General features: G+C 51.0%; 2 protein-coding genes and 1 long non-coding RNA gene across 6 annotated transcripts; 1 reads left to right on the top strand and 2 right to left on the bottom strand.

Annotated features, from left to right (window-relative positions):
* Positions 1–134: 134 nt before the first annotated feature.
* DSN1 (DSN1 homolog, MIS12 kinetochore complex component) lies at positions 135–5,897 on the bottom strand. Of its 3 annotated transcripts, none has more exons than XR_001461846.4 (12): positions 5,624–5,897; positions 4,919–4,964; positions 4,389–4,631; positions 3,770–3,843; positions 3,473–3,545; positions 3,073–3,160; positions 2,757–2,816; positions 1,957–2,028; positions 1,794–1,866; positions 1,719–1,734; positions 1,340–1,427; positions 135–270 (listed from the first exon to the last, which is right to left on the bottom strand). XR_001461846.4 is itself a non-coding variant. In NM_001044660.2 (12 exons), exons 1-12 carry the CDS (start codon positions 5,656–5,658, stop codon positions 185–187), a joined length of 1,050 nt encoding a protein of 349 aa, NP_001038125.2. In that variant the 5' UTR covers positions 5,659–5,710; the 3' UTR covers positions 135–184. The 3 variants fall into 3 exon arrangements, 2 of the variants coding, with proteins under 2 accessions (NP_001038125.2, XP_025001471.2); NM_001044660.2 differs by adding an exon at positions 5,510–5,546 and having other exon boundaries at positions 1,719–1,866; positions 5,624–5,710; XM_025145703.3 differs by having other exon boundaries at positions 1,719–1,866.
* Positions 5,898–5,924: 27 nt separating this feature from the next.
* PBX4 (PBX homeobox 4) lies at positions 5,925–15,766 on the bottom strand. The gene is made up of 9 exons (XM_423764.8): positions 15,490–15,766; positions 13,391–13,464; positions 10,208–10,449; positions 9,648–9,838; positions 9,239–9,374; positions 8,436–8,592; positions 8,160–8,266; positions 7,646–7,732; positions 5,925–6,672 (listed from the first exon to the last, which is right to left on the bottom strand). Exons 1-9 carry the CDS (start codon positions 15,696–15,698, stop codon positions 6,580–6,582), a joined length of 1,296 nt encoding a protein of 431 aa, XP_423764.2. The 5' UTR covers positions 15,699–15,766; the 3' UTR covers positions 5,925–6,579.
* A 220-nt stretch (positions 15,767–15,986) lies between these two features.
* LOC101750379 lies at positions 15,987–17,782 on the top strand. 2 transcript variants are annotated; one of them, XR_005842204.2, is made up of 3 exons: positions 15,987–16,633; positions 16,712–16,800; positions 17,456–17,782. It is a non-coding gene; the product is annotated as an uncharacterized LOC101750379 (long non-coding RNA). The 2 variants fall into 2 exon arrangements; XR_214327.5 differs by having other exon boundaries at positions 16,998–17,782.
* The last annotated feature ends 100 nt before the right edge of the window (positions 17,783–17,882 follow it).

Below are 17,882 nucleotides of genomic sequence, written 5' to 3'. Positions count from 1 at the left end.
CGCAGAGCGGGGAACGACAGGATTGGAGGCGGCGCTTTGAGCGACGCGCGGGGCGACCAATGAGAAGCGTCGGGTTGACCGCCCCCAACGCTTTCAAACGCGGAAGCGGGAAGCAGGCGGAGGCGGCGCGCATGCGCAGTTCGCCCACACGGGGCCGTTTATTGGGAGCTCTGCTGGGAGCAGCTCAGCCCTCCGGCGGTGCCTTCCGGCCCGGGGCTGCGATCAGCTTCCGCACCGGGGAGTGCTCCAGCTGGCGGAAGGTCCGTGCGGCTGCAGGAGAGGGGCAGAAAGAGCTGTCACCTCCACTGGGACAGCGTCACCTCCCCCCCACTGGGGACACAATGTCACTCCCTATGAGGACACAGCATCACCCCCCCCCCCATGGGGACACAGTGTCACCCCCGCTGGGGAGACAGCACCACCCTCCCCAGGGCAGTGTCACCCACAAAGGGACACAATATCAACACCCCACCCCCCCCTCGGGACACAGTGTCACCCCACAGGGACACAGCATCACCCACAAAGGGACATAATGTTGTAACCCCCCCCCCCCCCCCCCCCAGGGACACAGTGTCACCCATGCAGGGACACAATGTTGTCACCTACCACCCCACTGTGTCCCAATGGGGTGACGCTATGTCCCAACGTCAACCCATGCAGGGACACAGTGTCACCCCCCCCTTGGGACACACTGTCACCCACAAAGGGACATCATGTTGTCACCCCCCCCCCCTACTGGGACATTGTGTCACCCATGCAAGGACACAATGTTGTCACTCCCCCTACTGGGACATTGTGTCATCCCATTGGGACACAATGTCACCCCACACAGGGACACAGTGGCACCCCCCCCATTGGGACACAGTGACACCCACAAAGAGACATAATGTTGTCACCCCCCCCCCCTCCACTAGGACACAGCATCAGCCATGCAGGGACACAATGTTGTCACCCCCCCCCCCCCTCCCCCCACTGTGTCCCAATGGGGTGACGCTATGTCCCAACGTCAACCCACGCAGGGACACAGTGTCACCCCCCCCCTTGGGACACACTGTCACCCACAAAGGGACATCATGTTGTCACCCCCCCCTACTGGGACACTGTGTCACCCATGCAAGGACACAATGTTGTCACTCCCCCTACTGGGACATTGTGTCATCCCATTGGGATACAATGTCACCCCACACAGGGATACAGTGGCACCCCCCCCATTGGGACACAGTGTCACCCCCCTCTTGGGACACAGTGTCACCCCCCTCTTGGGACACAGTGTCACCCACAAAGGGACATAATGTTGTCACCTCCCCCCCCCCCACTGGGACAGTGGCCCCCAGCTCACCCAGCAGCTCAGACAGCCCCCGCAGATGCTGCCTGCTGTCCTCACTGAAAGCCCGCAGCAGCTTCGCCGCCTGCTGCAGTTCATCGAGCTGTAAAATAATAATAATTAAAAAAAAAAAAAAGCACTCTGTTAATTAATCATACCGTTAATTGCCAAGCGAGAAAGCAGCGAGATGCTTAAGTGCGTGGTGTTCATTAAGAGGATGAAACAGTCTGTAGTAGGGAGAAGCTGCCAATGTGCCTGGAGCTGATCCCTCTGCTTTAACAAGTCTGACATCACCCAGTAAAACCCACCCAAATTACCATCGTTAATTAAAGGGCAAACTTTTCTGGCTCCAAACGAACCGCTGCCCAACCCCCCGCGTTGATAGGGGTCTCACCACCAGCTCCATGCAGCTCAGCACCTCCCCCTGCTCATCCAGGATCCTCTGGTAGTTGGGTTTGGTGCTGAGCACCTCAGCCTGAGATGTCTGCAGGTAATTGGGCGGCTCTGCCCGGCCCTCTTTGCTCCTGCACTCCTCCAGCTGCCTGGAAGACAAAGCATTCATCCGTTGCACAAAGGAGATTTCTGCTTTTCTTTTTTCCCCCCCATCCAAAGGTTTTGTCCCCAATGCACACCTGGATGTTTCCTCTGCGTCCTTCTGGTAGCGCTGCAGGAGCTCATCCCACGCCTGGCATTCAGCTGAAAACCTATGGGGCAGAAGGCATTGCTGACACCATGGAAGGAAGGGATGCCATCCAGAGGGCTCAAAAGGTGGGCCTGGGTGAATCTAATGAGGTTCAACACAGGAAAATGCACAGAGATGGGCAGAGGGCTGCAGCACCTGCCCTGTAAAGACAGGCTGAGGGAGCTGGGCTTATTCAGCATGGAGAAGAGAAAGCTGCGGAGTGACCTCATTGCAGCCTTCCAGGACCTGAAAGGAGCCTATAAACAGAAGGGGAGTCAACTCTACAAGAGTAGATAATGACAGGACAAGGGGAAAATGGTTTTTAAGTTGAGGGAGGGAAGATTTAGGTTGGATATCAGGGGGAAGTTCTTTAGCATGAGAGTGGGGAGGTGCTGGAACAGCTGCACAGAGAGACTGTGGGTGCCCCATCCACCCCTGGAGGTATTCATGGTCAGGTTGCATGGGCAGCCTGGGGCAGTATCAGATATAGAGATTGGTGGCCCTGCACGCAGCTGGGGGGTTGGAGCTTCATCATCCTTGAGGTCCCTCCCAACCCAACCACTGTATGGTTCTATGAAGGACAGAGTGGGTCTGCATGCAGCAGGAAACCCCTCCGTGGGGTTAAATTGCAACGTAGGCTCATGGAAAGTGAGCTGCAGAAAAATAACACACCAAAAAAAAAAAAAAAAAAGCCTTCTAGAAAGGCAGGAAAAAATCAGTGTTGGTCTCCAGCACACACTCAGCCCTCACCTGGCAATGCACTCCTTTGCTTTGCACACTGACTCATCTGAAACAGAGTCCGACGAATCCCTGAAGCAGAGATACAGAGAGATGAGAGTGTTTGTGTATCACACACACACCACAGAGGGCTCTGCTAACGATTAAAACCACACAGAGACTTCTATCTCTTAGATCACCTCAAGAAGAAATAAACATTCCCTTTAAATACCCGCTGTGATATTCCAGTAACGTCCTCAGCCCCAGGATGCCTCATTTACTGTTTGGAAATGGGATATCTAAGCAGGAAAACCTGAAAAATAACCAATTGTGGCCTGGAAGTTCTTACCCTTCAGCTTTCTCGATGCAGCTCCGCAGGGTTCCATCCAGCTTCAGTTTCTCTATGTATCGCTTCAGGTCTTCTGAAGCTGAGTTCACTGGAGGTGGAAAACAGAGCCACGTGAGCAGCTCTGGAACCATCTGCCCGCTGATTCTGAAGAGCAGAGCAGAAGGCCAGCTTGGTTCCTTGTCTGAAGGTGTTCGGCTGTCATTTGTGCTGATCTCTGTGATTGTAGCTTAATGTGTTCATTAACATCCCTCACAGAAATGTTATCAACACCACTCGTCGCTCAGATTCACATCAGCAGCAGCGGATTCTTCTATTCCAAGCCAGCTGATCTCACCTTAACAGCACACCAATGGAAAGCTGTGCTTTTAACCTCTTTTATAGGACATAAAACACAACTCACCACTGGCTTTGAAGGCCTCGGGACTGAAGCCCTCTGTCTGCTCCAAGACGTGTTCGAGCTTCTGTGCAGAGAACTACGAGAACACAGAGAAGATCTCATCACCCCAAAGCTCTGCGCGCTGTGGGACCCCCTTAAAGCCTGACTGGAAGTTAACTGTGTGTTTGTAGGGAGATTTGTTACTGAAGGAGAAATTAATTCTTCCTCCTCCTCTTTCCTGATCTCACAGCTCAATTCTACAAAGCAGAACATAAATGGAAGGTCAGAAAAATAACGTGCTTGGACAACAGGGGAGCTGACCTGGAAGCTGGATAACAGCAGCATAGAAAGGCGATCTGTTTCTGGCAGGTCCAGGCTAATAGCTTGGCTCAATGCTGAAAAAGGAGGACAAAATTGTTGAGGTATGAGTTGACACCAATCCACGAGCACAGAAATGTTCTCAAAAGACACTAAAAATGGGTTTTCTTTGACATGAGAGGGAAAAGAGGAAGGGAGGTTTTGTAAGAGGGAAAATTCTACTGAAGGTTCAGCTGTAGAAATAAAGAGGAAGCAAATGTGGTTCTTATGGAGCCCATTAACCCAACAATCTCATGGGAGAATGGCTTTAAGGTGAGAAGGGAGATTTAGGGCAGATGTGAGGGGGAAATCCTTCACCCAGATGGTGGTGAGGAGCCAGCACTGCTATGGGTGCCCTATCCCTGGACGTGCCCAAGGTTCTGTGACCTTTAAGGACCTTTCCAACCCAACCCATTCCATGGCTCCATAACCTTTAAGGACCCTTCCAACCCATTCCATGGCTCCATAACCTTTAAGGACCCTTCCAACCCAACTCATTCTATGGTTCTACGACCTTTAAGGACCCTTCCAACCCATCCTATGGTACTCAAGAGGCTTTCATAAAGGGCAGAACAGCACTTACCAGTAACATCCTCGTGAAAAGGAGGCAGAGATTTCCGGCGCTTCGACCCCTTTAGGCTTGACCGACGCCAGGAGCGGCGTTTGGTTTGACAACTGGTGGTGTTTGGGCTTTTCACAGAGCTCAGGCTCCCGTGAGATGTTTTTCCTGCAGCTGCTTCAGGAGTAGCATTCTCCTGGCTAACAGCAGCAAGGTCAGTTGGCTTTGGAGGTTTCCCCACATCTTTCTTCTCTCCAGGGTCAGGTTCTGTGAAAAAGTGGGCATAATCAACATGTAAGTATTAAAGAACCATAGAATATCTTGAGTTAAAAGGGACCCATGGGGATCACAGAATCATTGGGGGTGGAAGGGACCTCTGGAGATCATCAAAACCAACACCCCTCACCCCCATCCCTGCCAAAAGCAGTTCCCTACAGCAGATTGAGCACTAAAGCGTTCAGGTGGGTCTGAATATCCCCAAGGAAGGAGACAGCCCCAGCTCTGGGCAGCGCGTGCCACCTTCACAACACAGGAGTTCTCTCATTCACCCCTACCTGGAGCACCCCCATCTGCTCTAAGGAAGGATCCGGTGAGAGAAGTCTGTGGGAAGAACATTTCTGCAGACGTTACAGGGCTTGAAGTCTGATGGCCCCCACCGCTCCCTCGGGCTCTGAGCCCCCTCAGTCCCCCCCATCCCTACAGCCCCCTCGAACTCCCCCAGCCACCCCCAGCCCCCCTCAGCCCGCGCACACAGGCCCCAAAGCACCCTCAGACAGGCCCCGAGGCCTGCTCAGACCTCCTCAGCCCCCCCTGACTCCTCACACGGGCCCCTTAGGCCCCCCCCAGTCCTCTTACAGAAGCCCCGGGGGCTCCTCAGACCTCCCCAGTACCCTTAAAGAGGCCCCGAGGGCCCCTCAGACCCTCCCCAGTACCCTTAAAGAGGCCCCGAGGGCCCCTCAGACCCTCCCCAGTATCCTTAAAGAGGCCCCGAGGGCCCCTCAGACCCTCCCCAGTATCCTTAAAGAGGCCCCGAGGGCCCCTCAGACCCTCCCAGCCTCTCTCAGCCTCCTCACACAGGCCCCAAGGCCCCCTCAGACCGCCGAGCCCCCCTCACACACACCCGGAGCCGCCCCCCAACCGCACACCTCCAGCCCTGCCGCTCTCTGCCGCCTCTCCTCGGACCTGCAAGAAGCCTTCGGTCGGGTTACAGGAACCGGTACCCGCATCCACCCCCATCCCCGGCCCACAACGTCGCTTACCGGAGCCGAAAGGAACCCTCCGGACGCCCCTCCATGGCGGCTACGCGCGCCACCGACCGTTAAGCGCAGTGCACGCCGGGAAATGGCGGCGCCCTGTGAGGAGTGCGCATGCGCAGGACGCAGAGCCGGGGCTGCACGCATGCGCACAAAACAGAGCGCCTGCGCATGCGCAGGACAGCACAGAGTTGCGCGCATGCGCACATCGACCCCCAGCCCAATCGATCTTCGCGCATGCGCAGTGGGTTGGCCTCTCCAGGGGGGAGAGAACAAAAGTATTAATAATAACCGGGAAAAAAAAAAAAAAGGCTTTGGAAGTTTATTATCTTTGATAAAACCTCGCCTGAAAGAGGAGGGCTTTATGTGTTAACAGCGGTGGGGATGCACAAAAAACAGAGGGGGGGGGGTTTAAGCCTCATTCTGCTCAATGAGCTCAGCGTGGGTAAGAAAAGCTGATTTTCCTCTACAAAATGACAACAGCGAGGGTTTAAACGCCTACAGTTACAATACGGGGGGGTTCACTGTTAGCATCTATCAGCTCAAACGGAAATCTCGTCATAAAAAACTTCATGGAAATTAAAATAAGTCCTTTTTCTTTTTTTTTTTTTTTCTTCTAGAAGAGACACTGAGTTTCTTACCATAAAATCCATATTAAAAAGAAAAAAATAAAATAAAAACAACCCCCGAAAAAAAGAAAAAATAAAAATAAAACCAACCCAAAATTTGGTTAGGAAGAATGAAGCAAGTTCTTCGAGAACGATTTCACATCCCATAATAAGTAAAAAGAACTCAGCTGAGAGGTAGAGAGGTGTCGTCGTCGTCGTCACAATCTTCTATTGGTTCCAGGGTTTGGCTGAGGTAATTAGCTGTGTGTCACGTTAATAAGTATCGGCGAAAAGAGCAACACTGACAAATTACACTAATGACCTCTTTCCTCTCATCGGTCGGGTCCTAAGGGCTTAATTGGACGCGTCGGAATTAACGCTCCCAGGGTCTCCGGCGGGTGAGGTGATGGATGAAGGGGTGGTCGCGTCCTGCCAGCTGCCATTCGCCTGTGGGGGAAGCAGATGAAATGGAGTCACAGAACACGGTTGACCTGTAAGGACCTTTCCGCCCCAAACGCTTCACACTTGACCTGTAAGGACCTGTTGAACCCGACCGATCCACAGCTGACCTGTAAGGACCATTCCACCTCAATTGTTCCACAGTTGACCTGCAAGGACCCTTTGAACCTGACCAGTCCACAGTTGACCTGCAAGGACCTTTTGAACCCAACCACTCCACAGTTGAACTGTAAGGACCCTTTGAACCCAACCAGTCCACAGTTGACCTGCAAGGACCTTTTGAACCCAACCACTCCACAGTTGACCTGTAAGGACCTTTTGAACCCAACCACTCCACAGTTGACCTGTAAGGACCTTTTGAACCCAACTGCTCCCTAGATGACCTGTAAGGACCTTATGAACCCTAGTGCTCCACAGTTGACCTCTACGGACCCACTGCATCTGACCAATCCATAATTGACCTGTAAGGACCTTCTGAACCCAAGTGCTCCACAGTTGACCTGTAAGGACCCTTTGAACCCAACTGCTCCCTTGATGACCTGTAAGGACCTTTTGAACCCTAGTGCTCCACACTTGACCTGTAAGGACCCTTTGAACCCAATCGCTCCACAGTTGACCTGTAAGGACCCACCGAATCTGACCAATCCATAATTGACCTGTAAGGACCCTTTGAACCCAATCGCTCCACAGGTGACCTCTAAGGACCCACTGCATCTGAGCAACCCATAATAGACCTGTAAGGACCCTTTGAACAACTATTCTGGACTATGTCCTCAGATACAAGTTTTACGGGAACCAAAGCCCAAGGTTTAAGCCTTAAGTATCTCTCTTCCACCTTTTTCCTATCCCCACAGCAGAGATCCCAGTGGGTAGGAACTACGTTAGGACTTACTGACAGCTCCCTGCTAAGAACAAAACTCGTATCAGAGAAGGGATAAATTAAAGCCTTGGGGCATCTTACGTCGATGCGCTGCGTCGTGTACAAAGGATTCCCCACAATGGTGTCATATCTTCCTGCCTGGTGTATGACATGGTGCAAGGAATCCATCTGCAACAAGATCCCACGGGATGATGCCAATAAGGGGAGAGAAAAAAATAATGACTAATCAGAAAAAAATCAGGTATTACGAGCGGGATACACCTGCTTTATTTAAAATAACTATAAATCAACGCCATTAACGCCGCAGTGCCCCCATCAAGTTCTATTTATGCAGGGCAAGACCAACTCTCAAACAAGCCAACACCGATTTGTTGATGTGAATCTGAAGGATGGAAGGATACCAGGAGATCAATTCAGGTCTCGCTCAGTCTTAAGAGTTTGATTTCAACAACAACAACAACAACAAAAACCCACAGATTTCAATGGGTTTGATTCACCAATCTGACTCCAAAGAGAAGAAAGTCATCCTTATCTGATATGAAGAGAAACTGCTTTAATAATAATAATAATAATAATAGTGAAATAACGTGCTCACCTGTGACTGCACGTTGCCTCCCACCGGGGAGCTCTGGTAGGAGGTCAACGACTGCAGATTTATGAAGGAATCTCCAGAATTGGTCATCTTAAAAGAGCCAGAGGAAGCTGAATCACAGGAAAACAAAGAAAGGAAAAGAAAATTCAGTGCAAAAATGGATGTATCTATCTTTTATTTCCAACGTTTCCAATATTTCCCACATTTCCAACCGTCGGTAGTTCACGGCGCTCACTGTCACAAGAGGGAATTGGAGGCTTCCAAAGTGCTCCTCCTTACCCGAATTTGGTGTTGATGGGGAGTTTGCCCGGTTGCCCTGAGCCACAACGTTGGTTGCATCCACCGCTGTTTTCGCAGCATAAATGTTGGCTTCTTCTTGGAACTTCCCCATGTTCTTCTTGTACCGAATTCTTTTGTTACCGAACCAGTTGGAAACCTGGAGATTCAGAGCCCTGTTACCATTCAAACCATTCCATTCTCTGTTACGTGAACAGCTTAGCAGCAAAAATAATGTTTTATAGTAGGGTTCGAGCAGAAAAACCCCTCTGGAACAACATAAATGTTCTTTGTTTTCTTTTAGTACCGCCAACTGAAACCCATCGCTGCCCGGAGGGGACAACCCAACAGAACTCAGATGTGTTTATATGGCCTGAGGTCGACTCTCGTGTTCATTCTGCTACAAAGCCATTGCTGTTCCCTTCCCAGCTGTCCGTGATGTTGTCTGAAGGTTATTCCCATTTTCCCTTGCATTTCTTTGCACCTTCATCTGACTGAGAAGAGATTTCCATCCATCAGCCCCATGGAACGTGGAATCCATGGAACTCACGGAACATCGCCTCGGCTTCCCCTTAGCCCACTTGTTTTTGTGCCCCTAAAGCTCCATTTGGTCACGACTGGGCGACCATTTTGCTCAAATGGCATTTCTTAGTCGAATCAAGGCTAGTTTTCATGGGACCACTGAAGCATTGGAGTTGGATGGGGACCCTTAACAGTCACTCTGTCCACCTCAATGGTCTTCTCCACCCTTAACGACTCTACGACTCAAGGAAAGAAACAACAACTCCAGACCAACCACTTCATACCTGCGAAACGGTGATGCCACCCTTCTTTGCGAGCTCCTCTTTGGCCTCTTCGCTGGGGTAAGGGTTGCTCAGGTGCGAATAGAAATACTCATTCAGCACTTCTGTTGCCTGCTTGCTGAAGTTACGCCGTTTACGCCTGTGAAAAAAACACCATTATTCCCATTTGCACCACGTGGACATGAACCGTGGGCCTACTCTAACGTATATCTGGTTGGAGGAAGAATATATTTAACTCCACGCAGTTTTGGTATGTTTTATCTCAAGGTGAGAGGCCTCAGCGCATGCAACATCCAATGGGTTGTCAATATGGAAACTAGCAGCAATGGGAGTGAGGTTTCCTATGCGATTACTGGCACTGAGCAACAAATGAAGCCCGGATGGGAGCACCCGTTGCCACTCTTCATCATACCTTGCATCGAGGAAGCGTGAGCGGAGGATCATCACCGCCTCGCACGTGCTCTGCTTCAGCTGCATCTGAATGGTGCTGAATTTGCCGTGGATGATGTTCACCATCCGCTCGATTTCTTTGGGAGAAATGGGCCTCGTCCGGCTCTGTTCCCTGAGCAGGTTCATGACGTGGGTGGTGAACTCGCTGCAGGCCTGAAAGTGGAGATATTTGTATCGAGAAACGACAAAACAGCCCCAAATTAACCCCCCCCAACAAGAACACATATCCCCCCCCCCAAAAAAAACAGCAGAGGGCTTTTCACGTTTTGGCTTTATTCGTATTTACTCTTAAAAATACTGTAACAAAGATAAACGAGGCATTAATTAATCTTTAGCTCGATGTCCAGTCCCTCTATTTCATCTCATCCCTGCGACACTGAGATAAGCTCTCACATAAACGTGATAACCTCGCGTTGAGCTGCACTCATTATACCTCCTTAAAACCAACACCGAAGGGGAAAGAAAAAAAAAAGGGTTATTTTCAATTGAGATGATAAAAACTCTTCCATGCAGAAAGATCACCTGTTCATATTTCTCTAGCTCAGAGTGGTATATCTGTCGGATCTGTGACAGCTTGGCCCTGTAGTCAGAGTGCTCAATGCTATTGTCATTTGGACAGCCACCTGGTGTTGCTGCTACAGCCATCGGTGCTCCTCTTCCTCTTTTCTCGGGGCCGGAGACGCCCTCCGCCAGCAACATGTTATCTAGCCTCATTAGTTGGGCATCGGGGGGGTCTTCTTCCTGAATACCACGAATACTTAACACTGGGTAGATATAAAGAGGGAATCAAAAGGTTATTTCTGGGACGGGGAAGAGCGTCGGCTTCAGTGGTAGAGCATTTAAAGACCTTTTTTAGTAGACTTCTATCTCCAGGTCGAGGAAAGAAGGAGCATTTAACAAAGGTGTGGTAGAGTATGTATAGAGAAAGCATGGATCCGAGGGAGAAATGGGGAATGGGATCATAAAGACACACTTGGGGCCAAGGGTGCAACTACACCACTGCCAGCCAGAGGCCATCTCCAATGATAGACCGCACCGTACCCAACAACAGACCACAGTGCTCCAGCAAAAGGCCACACCAACAGACAGCACCATCACCACCAACAGCCCACACCCCGAAGTGCTGACAGTGCCACATTTTGCCAAGTGACCACAGGGATATTCCAATGCCATCCGACAACACAGAACTGTGGGAGGACAGAATGGGTTGGGTTGGGTGGGTCCTTGAAGATCAAAGAACCATAGAATGGGGTTGGGTTGAAAGGAACCTTGAAGACCACAGAATCATAGAATGGGTTAGGTTGGAAAGGTCCTTAAAGATTACAGAACCGTGGAATGGGGTTGGGTTGGAAGGGTCCTCAAAGATCACAGAACCATACAATGGGTTGGGTTGGAAGAGTCCTTGAAGATCACAGAATCATAGAATGGATCGGATTGGAAAGGTCCTTAAAGATTACAGAACCGTGGAACGGGGTTGGGTTGGGTTAGAAAGGTCCTTAAAGATCACAGAACCACAGCACTGTTGGGTTGGAAGGGACCCCAAAAATCCCCCAGAAGAACACTCCTCACTCTGTCAGACAAAGCTCACGTGAAACTATTTGGGCTGGGAAGCGTCAGTGTGGTGGAAGAGGTGTTTGGGTGCCACATTCTCATCTCCTTACACACATTGTGATGCACATCAGCACACCTCGTGTTGGAGTCGAGCTCCCAGCTGCAGCTTAATTTTATGTCACCCATCTAATGATGGTAATTAGACATTCGTTATCATCAATTACGCATCAGCTCATCTCAAGTTGACTGCTGAATAAAGCACTCCCACAACCTCAAGGGAAGAATCTGGTTGGTTGGGGCGAGCAAGAAACTAGAGAGGAGTTAATTAGCATTAATGAGTTGCACTTTCAACCCCGTAGTTCATCCCAATAAGTTCAACACAACTAACGAAACTCATGGAACTCATTGCTTCTCTTTACACACAAGAAAACACAAATTCCCCATTTTCCTGCACATCCCCTACTGATATCTGTCAAATATGCAAAACCATTACCCCAAGTGATGTGAAATTCCCGTTGTTTCTAATTAATCCTTAATTAAACCACATCGCAGCCTACGGTGTTGAAGGCTCAGTATGCAAATGCAATCACGGCCATATATTTTGCGTGTCGTTAATTAAGAGGTTTGTGGTTCTGTAATGAGGTTAGTGGTACCGAAATAAGTGGTGCACACTTGGCTGTGAGTTTTGCTGTTTGTTTCCCCCCCCCCCCCTTTGCAGATTTTCCTTCACGGAGCAAATAATGCAGAAAAGCAAAGTGGATGCACCCATCGGATGTGCATTTGTTGGCTTCACCTTTGTAGATGGGCTCTTTAGGGCCAGAATTGAACCGTCTGTACCATCCTAAGCACAGAATACCTATGGAGAATGCAAAGGTGTTTTTCCAGGTGGTATCACCAATGTTGATCCAAACAGATTGGTGTACCCAGACCCAACAGATCCCTCCTGGAAAATCATGAATGGGAGCTGCTCACCAATGGAGTAGTTCAAGGGAATGGAAAGCTTTGGATGCACCACTATAACCCCAAAGGAAGAAACAACCTTTGCCAGCCAATATGTTGGCTCTGAATGTTGAGCTGATGGCTCTGACTCGAGCATTGGAACTGTCAGGTGAAAGGAGAGCTGACTTTTATACCGACTCGAAGTATATCCTTGGGGCAATAGAAGCACAGAATCACTGAGGTTGGAAAAGAGCTCCAGGATCATCGATTCTGACTGTCAAACCTGTTTTGGGGTTGGATTTTGGAGCTGGATTGGGGGGTCAGATCTTGGGATTGAGTGTTGGGGTGGGATTTTGGAATCGTGGGATCTTTAGGGTTGGAAAAGACCTCGAAGTTCATCGGGTCCAAATGTCAGCCCATCACCACTGCATCTATTCGTGGATCCATTAAGGTTGGAAAAGACCTCTAAGACCGTAAGTCCAACCACTGACCCACCCTCACTCTGCCCACCTACGCAGTATAGGATCATTCCCTGGTTGATCTTTAAGGACCCTTTCAACCCAACCGCTCCATGGTTGACCTGTAAGGACCCGTCCATCCCAACCACTCCACAGTTGCCCTGTAAGGACCCCTCCAACCCAACCATTCCGTGGTTCTATGGATTAAGGTCATAGAATCAGACAACGGTTTGGGTTTGAAGGCATCTTTTGAAGACCACCAACTCCCACTCCCCACAGTGAATGGAGGCAACCACAGCTCTGTCAGACACTCAGTCCATTACTGAGTAGTTTAAATAATAATAATTAAAAAATTAGAAATATATATATATATTAGGGAAAAAAAAATAAAGAGGGGAAAAAATGGAGGAAAACATGGAAAAATGCAAAAAAAAAAAAAAAAAAAAAAAAACCCAAAAATCAGGAAATATGGGGAAAAGAGAAAAACAGGAAAAAGGTGGGGGAAAAAACACATGGGAAAAAAATGGGAAAAAAAAACCAAGAGGGAGGATAAGTGCTTCCATGGCCTGGAACTCAAACACTGCTTTCTCCAGATAAGCACCAAAAAGGCACCATGAAAAGCAGCAGAAGTCATAGAACCCATTGGGAAAATGAGGGCTGTGGTGAATGAGAGCAAAACTGAACGAGGGATGGTATTTTTTGGGGGGAGAAGCGGCGTTGTGGGGGAAGATTAGGAGTAGAAATGACAGTAACTCACCTGTTTTCTCCTTGATCTCACAGAGCACACTGAACAGAGCAGGCTTCATCCTGTGGCAGTTCAGGGCGTGTTTCCTGCAGGAAAACAAAAAAAAAAAAGCAGAAATTGTGTACAAAAAGGGGGAAAAAAAACAGTCAGTTTTGCTGTAGGGAAAACCAAAAGGGGAGGAATAACCCAGAACACAGCTCAGAACACGGCCAGAAACTGCTCAGGGCGCAGCTGGAACCAATATGGAACACAGCTGGAAACTATAAAGGACACGGCATGAAAGCAACCTGGAACACAGCTGGAATCAATACAGGACACAGACCAAGACCACGTAGGACACAGTCAGGGCCAACATGGAACGCAGCTGGAACCAACCTGGAACACAGCTGGAAGCTATATGGGACACAGCTGGAATCAATATAGGACGCAAACCAAGACCGTGTAGGACACAGCCAGAGCCAACGTGGAACACAGCTGGAAACTGTGAAGGATACAGCATGAAACCAACCTGGAACACGGCTGGAATCAACACAGGACAGAGCTGGAACCAATCTGGAACACAGCTCGAAACTACGTAGGACACAGACCAAGACCATATAGGACACGGCTGGATTCAATACAGAACACAGCTAGAACCAATATGGAACACAGCCAGAAACAACCTGGAACACGGCTGGAAACTGTGTAGGGCACAGCCTGAAGCCATATAGGACACGGCTGGAGCCAACCTGGAACACAGTTAACAACTACATGGGACAAAGCTGGGACCAATATGGAACACAGCTGGAAACGATACAGGACACACAGGAAGGAGGGAAGGACGGAAGGAAGGGCAGATGGACAGACAGAAGCGATGCCAGTTGGAACCATGGGATACCCCGAGCCACACCATGGGGCCACTCTATCGCGATAGTCCCGATAGAGCACAGCTGAGTAACCCCCATCCTATCGCGATAGTCCCGATAGAGCGCAGCTGAGTAACCCCCATCCTATCGCGATAGTCCTGATAGAACACAGCTGAGTAACCCCCATCCTATTGTGATAGTCCCGATAGAGCACAGCTGAGTAACCCCCATCCTATCGCGATAGTCCCAATAGAACACAGCTGAGTAACCCCCATCCTATCGCGATAGTCCCGATAGAGCACAGCTGAGTAACCCCCATCCTATCGCGATAGTCCCGATAGAGCACAGCTGAGTAACCTCCATCCTATCGCGATAGTCCCCATAGAACACAGCTGCGTAACCCCCATCCTATCGTGATAGTTCCAATAGAGCACAGCTGAGTAACCCCCATCCTATCGCGATAGTCCCCATAGAGCACAGCTGAGTAACCCCCATCCTATCGCGATAGTCCCGATAGAGCACAGCTGAGTAACCCCCATCCTATCGCGATAGTCCCGACAGAACACAGCTGCGTAACCCCCATCCTATTGTGATAGTCCCGATAGAACACAGCTGAGTAACCCCCATCCTATCGCGATAGTCCCGACAGAACACAGCTGAGTCACAGCATTGGGCTGTAGGAACACAGAACAGGCATCGAACCCCCCCATATCCCCAAACCAAACTCCCATCGCTGTGCCGTGGCCCAGAGCAGAGGTGGAGCCCCACAGCCCCCATCTCCCCATCAGCCTATCGCGATAGTCCCGACAGAACACAGCTGCGTAACCCCCATCCTATTGTGATAGTCCCGATAGAACACAGCTGAGTAACCCCCATCCTATCGCGATAGTCCCGACAGAACACAGCTGAGTCACAGCATTGGGCTGTAGGAACACAGAACAGGCATCGAACCCCCCCATATCCCCAAACCAAACTCCCATCGCTGTGCCGTGGCCCAGAGCAGAGGTGGAGCCCCACAGCCCCCATCTCCCCATCAGCCTATCGCGATAGTCCCGACAGAACACAGCAGAGCCACGACATGGGGCTGCAGGAGCACCGAACCGGCACCGAGCCGCCCCATATCCCCACAGCGGCTCCACCGAGGGGGTCCCATCGCTGTACCACGGCCCAGAATGGGGGGGGGGGGGGGGCGGGGGGTCCATCCCCACAGCCCCCCACCCCCCGCCCCGCAGCCGCCGCTATAGGGCAGAGCGGGACCCCCATTACCTCGCCTGGGCCTCATCCAAGCTCTGATCGGTGATGGCCATAATCTGCTGCAGAACGTCGCCCGTATCGTGGGGGGGAGGGCCCGGGGGGGGCACAGCGCTCGGATCCCCCGGAGTAGCGGTGGGGGCAGTGGGACCCCCCGGAGGGAGACCCCCCTGGAGGGTAACCCCGGCTCCGTGCGGTGCCATCAACCGCGAAGGGTCCTCCATGGCCGCCGATGGGGGAGCGCAGACAACAGGGCCCCGAGGCCACGCCCACCTCCCAGGCCACGCCCACCGCCCCGCCGGACCACGCCCACAGCGCCGAGACGCTCCGCCGTCTGGCCACGCCCACCCTTCGGCCACGCCCACCGGCATCAGGCCACGCCCACCGCGCCTCGACACGCCCGTCTGTAGGCCACGCCCACTTTCTGGTCACGCCCACCGCCTCGGGATACGCCCTCGCATGACGTCATAATGGCGTGGGGGGGTGATGGGGGGAATCGCAGGGGGTTCTGCGAGGGACGGCGTGAGGGATCTCCTCCATCGCCAACGCGGCGATGGTGTTTGGAGATCGAAGGGGTCGGGATGGAACGGACCCCAAGGGATTGATAAGGGGCAAAGGGATTGATAGGAGATCAAGGGATTGATCAGGGGGCCAAGGGATTGGTAAGGGATGAGAGGACTGATAATGGTCAAAGGGATTGATAAGGGGCCAAGGGATTGATAAGGGATGAGAGGACTGATAATGGTCAAAGAGATTGACAAGGGTCCAAGGGATTGATTAGGGGGCCAAGGGATTGATAAGAGATCAAGGAATTGATAAGGAAGCCGAAGGATTGATAAGGGTCAAAGGGATTGATAAGGGGGCCAAAGGATTGACAAGAGATCAAGAGATTGATAAGGGATCAGAGGACTGATAAGGGATCCAGGGGTAGAAGGGTCCTTGCAGGTTAACCAGGGAGTGGTTGGGTTGGAAGGGTCCTTGAAGATCGCCCTCAGAACCACGCGATCATAGAAATGGGGTTGAAGGGTCCGTGTGTGGGACCCGATGGCCTTTCCAGGTTCCCTCCGCCTCAGTCCATTCTGTGATCCGATGATTCCCATCATCTGCGCGGACTGAGCTGACAGAGCAAACGCTGCAGAGCTTTATGGAGCTTCAAAAGGTTGGTGGGAGTGTTTGAAAAGCCTCCGAAAATGGTGGGATGGAAATAACGGAATCTCTTCCGAATCTCTTTCTGGAGGTCAAAATCCCTCCAGGGTACTCACAAAGACACTCCGGCAATCTGCCTCAAAAGCAGAGCAGCAAATTGCAATGGATGAAAGAGTCGAGGTTAGTATTCATCCATCCCTCCATCCAAACCCTCCTTCAATCCCTCCTTCCATCCCTCCATCCATCCCTCCATCCATCCCTCCATCCAAACTCTCCTTCCACCCCTCCCTCCACCCCTCCTTCCACCCCTCCATCCATCCCTCCCTTCATCCCTCCCAACATCACAACACAACACTGACAACGCTCCTTTCCCACAGAGCTTCAGATTTGGGGAACCCAGGGGAAAACAAAAAACAAAAAAACAAACAACAACCCCAAATCTCATTTGTAAAACCCCAGGATAAAGCATTTATCCCCAAATTCTCCGGGACACAACGATGGGATCCACATTCTGGGATTGTTTTGGTCAATCCAGGAGACGTCGGCCGGGTGCAGTTGTTTTCCTGCCCACATTCTGCCCTCACTTCAGGGACAGCCCCTCCTGGAAGATGTCTTCTCTGCCAGATCAGCTCCCCAAAGTCCCCAGTGAAGCCTCAAACACAAAATATCCCCCCATTCAAAACAAATCTGCCTCCTGCTCACCGCTCTGCTCCCAAAACCCTTCACCGACTTCAGAGTTTGGGCCGACACACATTCAAGCTTACAAATTTGACAGGGGGAAGGGGAGGGAAACCTATTTACTGCTCATTGGCCGTGAATATTTGATTGCCAACAGCGTCCGCCTGCAGTCGTGATCTCCCCACCGCTGAGAAGAACATATCCCACATTTATGAATGGGCCCCGGATTTGTGAATGGCATTTGGTACTGCTGAGAAGAACTCATCCCACATTTATGAATGGGCCCCGGATTTGTGAATGGCATTTGGTACTGCGGAGAAGAACTCATCACACATTTATGAATGGGCACTGAAGTTGTGAATGGCGCACGGCACCGCTGAGCAGAACACGTCTCGCATTTATGAATGGGCACTGAAGTTGTGAATGGCAGAACAGAATCACAACAGCACCGCTCTCCATTTTAGGAACAAAGTGCCCCCCCCCCCCCAAAAAAAAACCCCACAGTGCTCTGAAATTCCGGAACGGACACTCAGAGAGGGGGAATCCGCTGCTCCAGGTGGAATTCCGGAACATTCTTCTCCAAA

Source organism: Gallus gallus, chromosome 30 (genome assembly GCF_016699485.2).
Source record: "Gallus gallus isolate bGalGal1 chromosome 30, bGalGal1.mat.broiler.GRCg7b, whole genome shotgun sequence".
NCBI lineage: Eukaryota > Metazoa > Chordata > Aves > Galliformes > Phasianidae > Gallus > Gallus gallus.
Note: the sequence above shows the minus strand (reverse complement) of the source record. Positions and strands in the feature narration are given on the sequence as shown.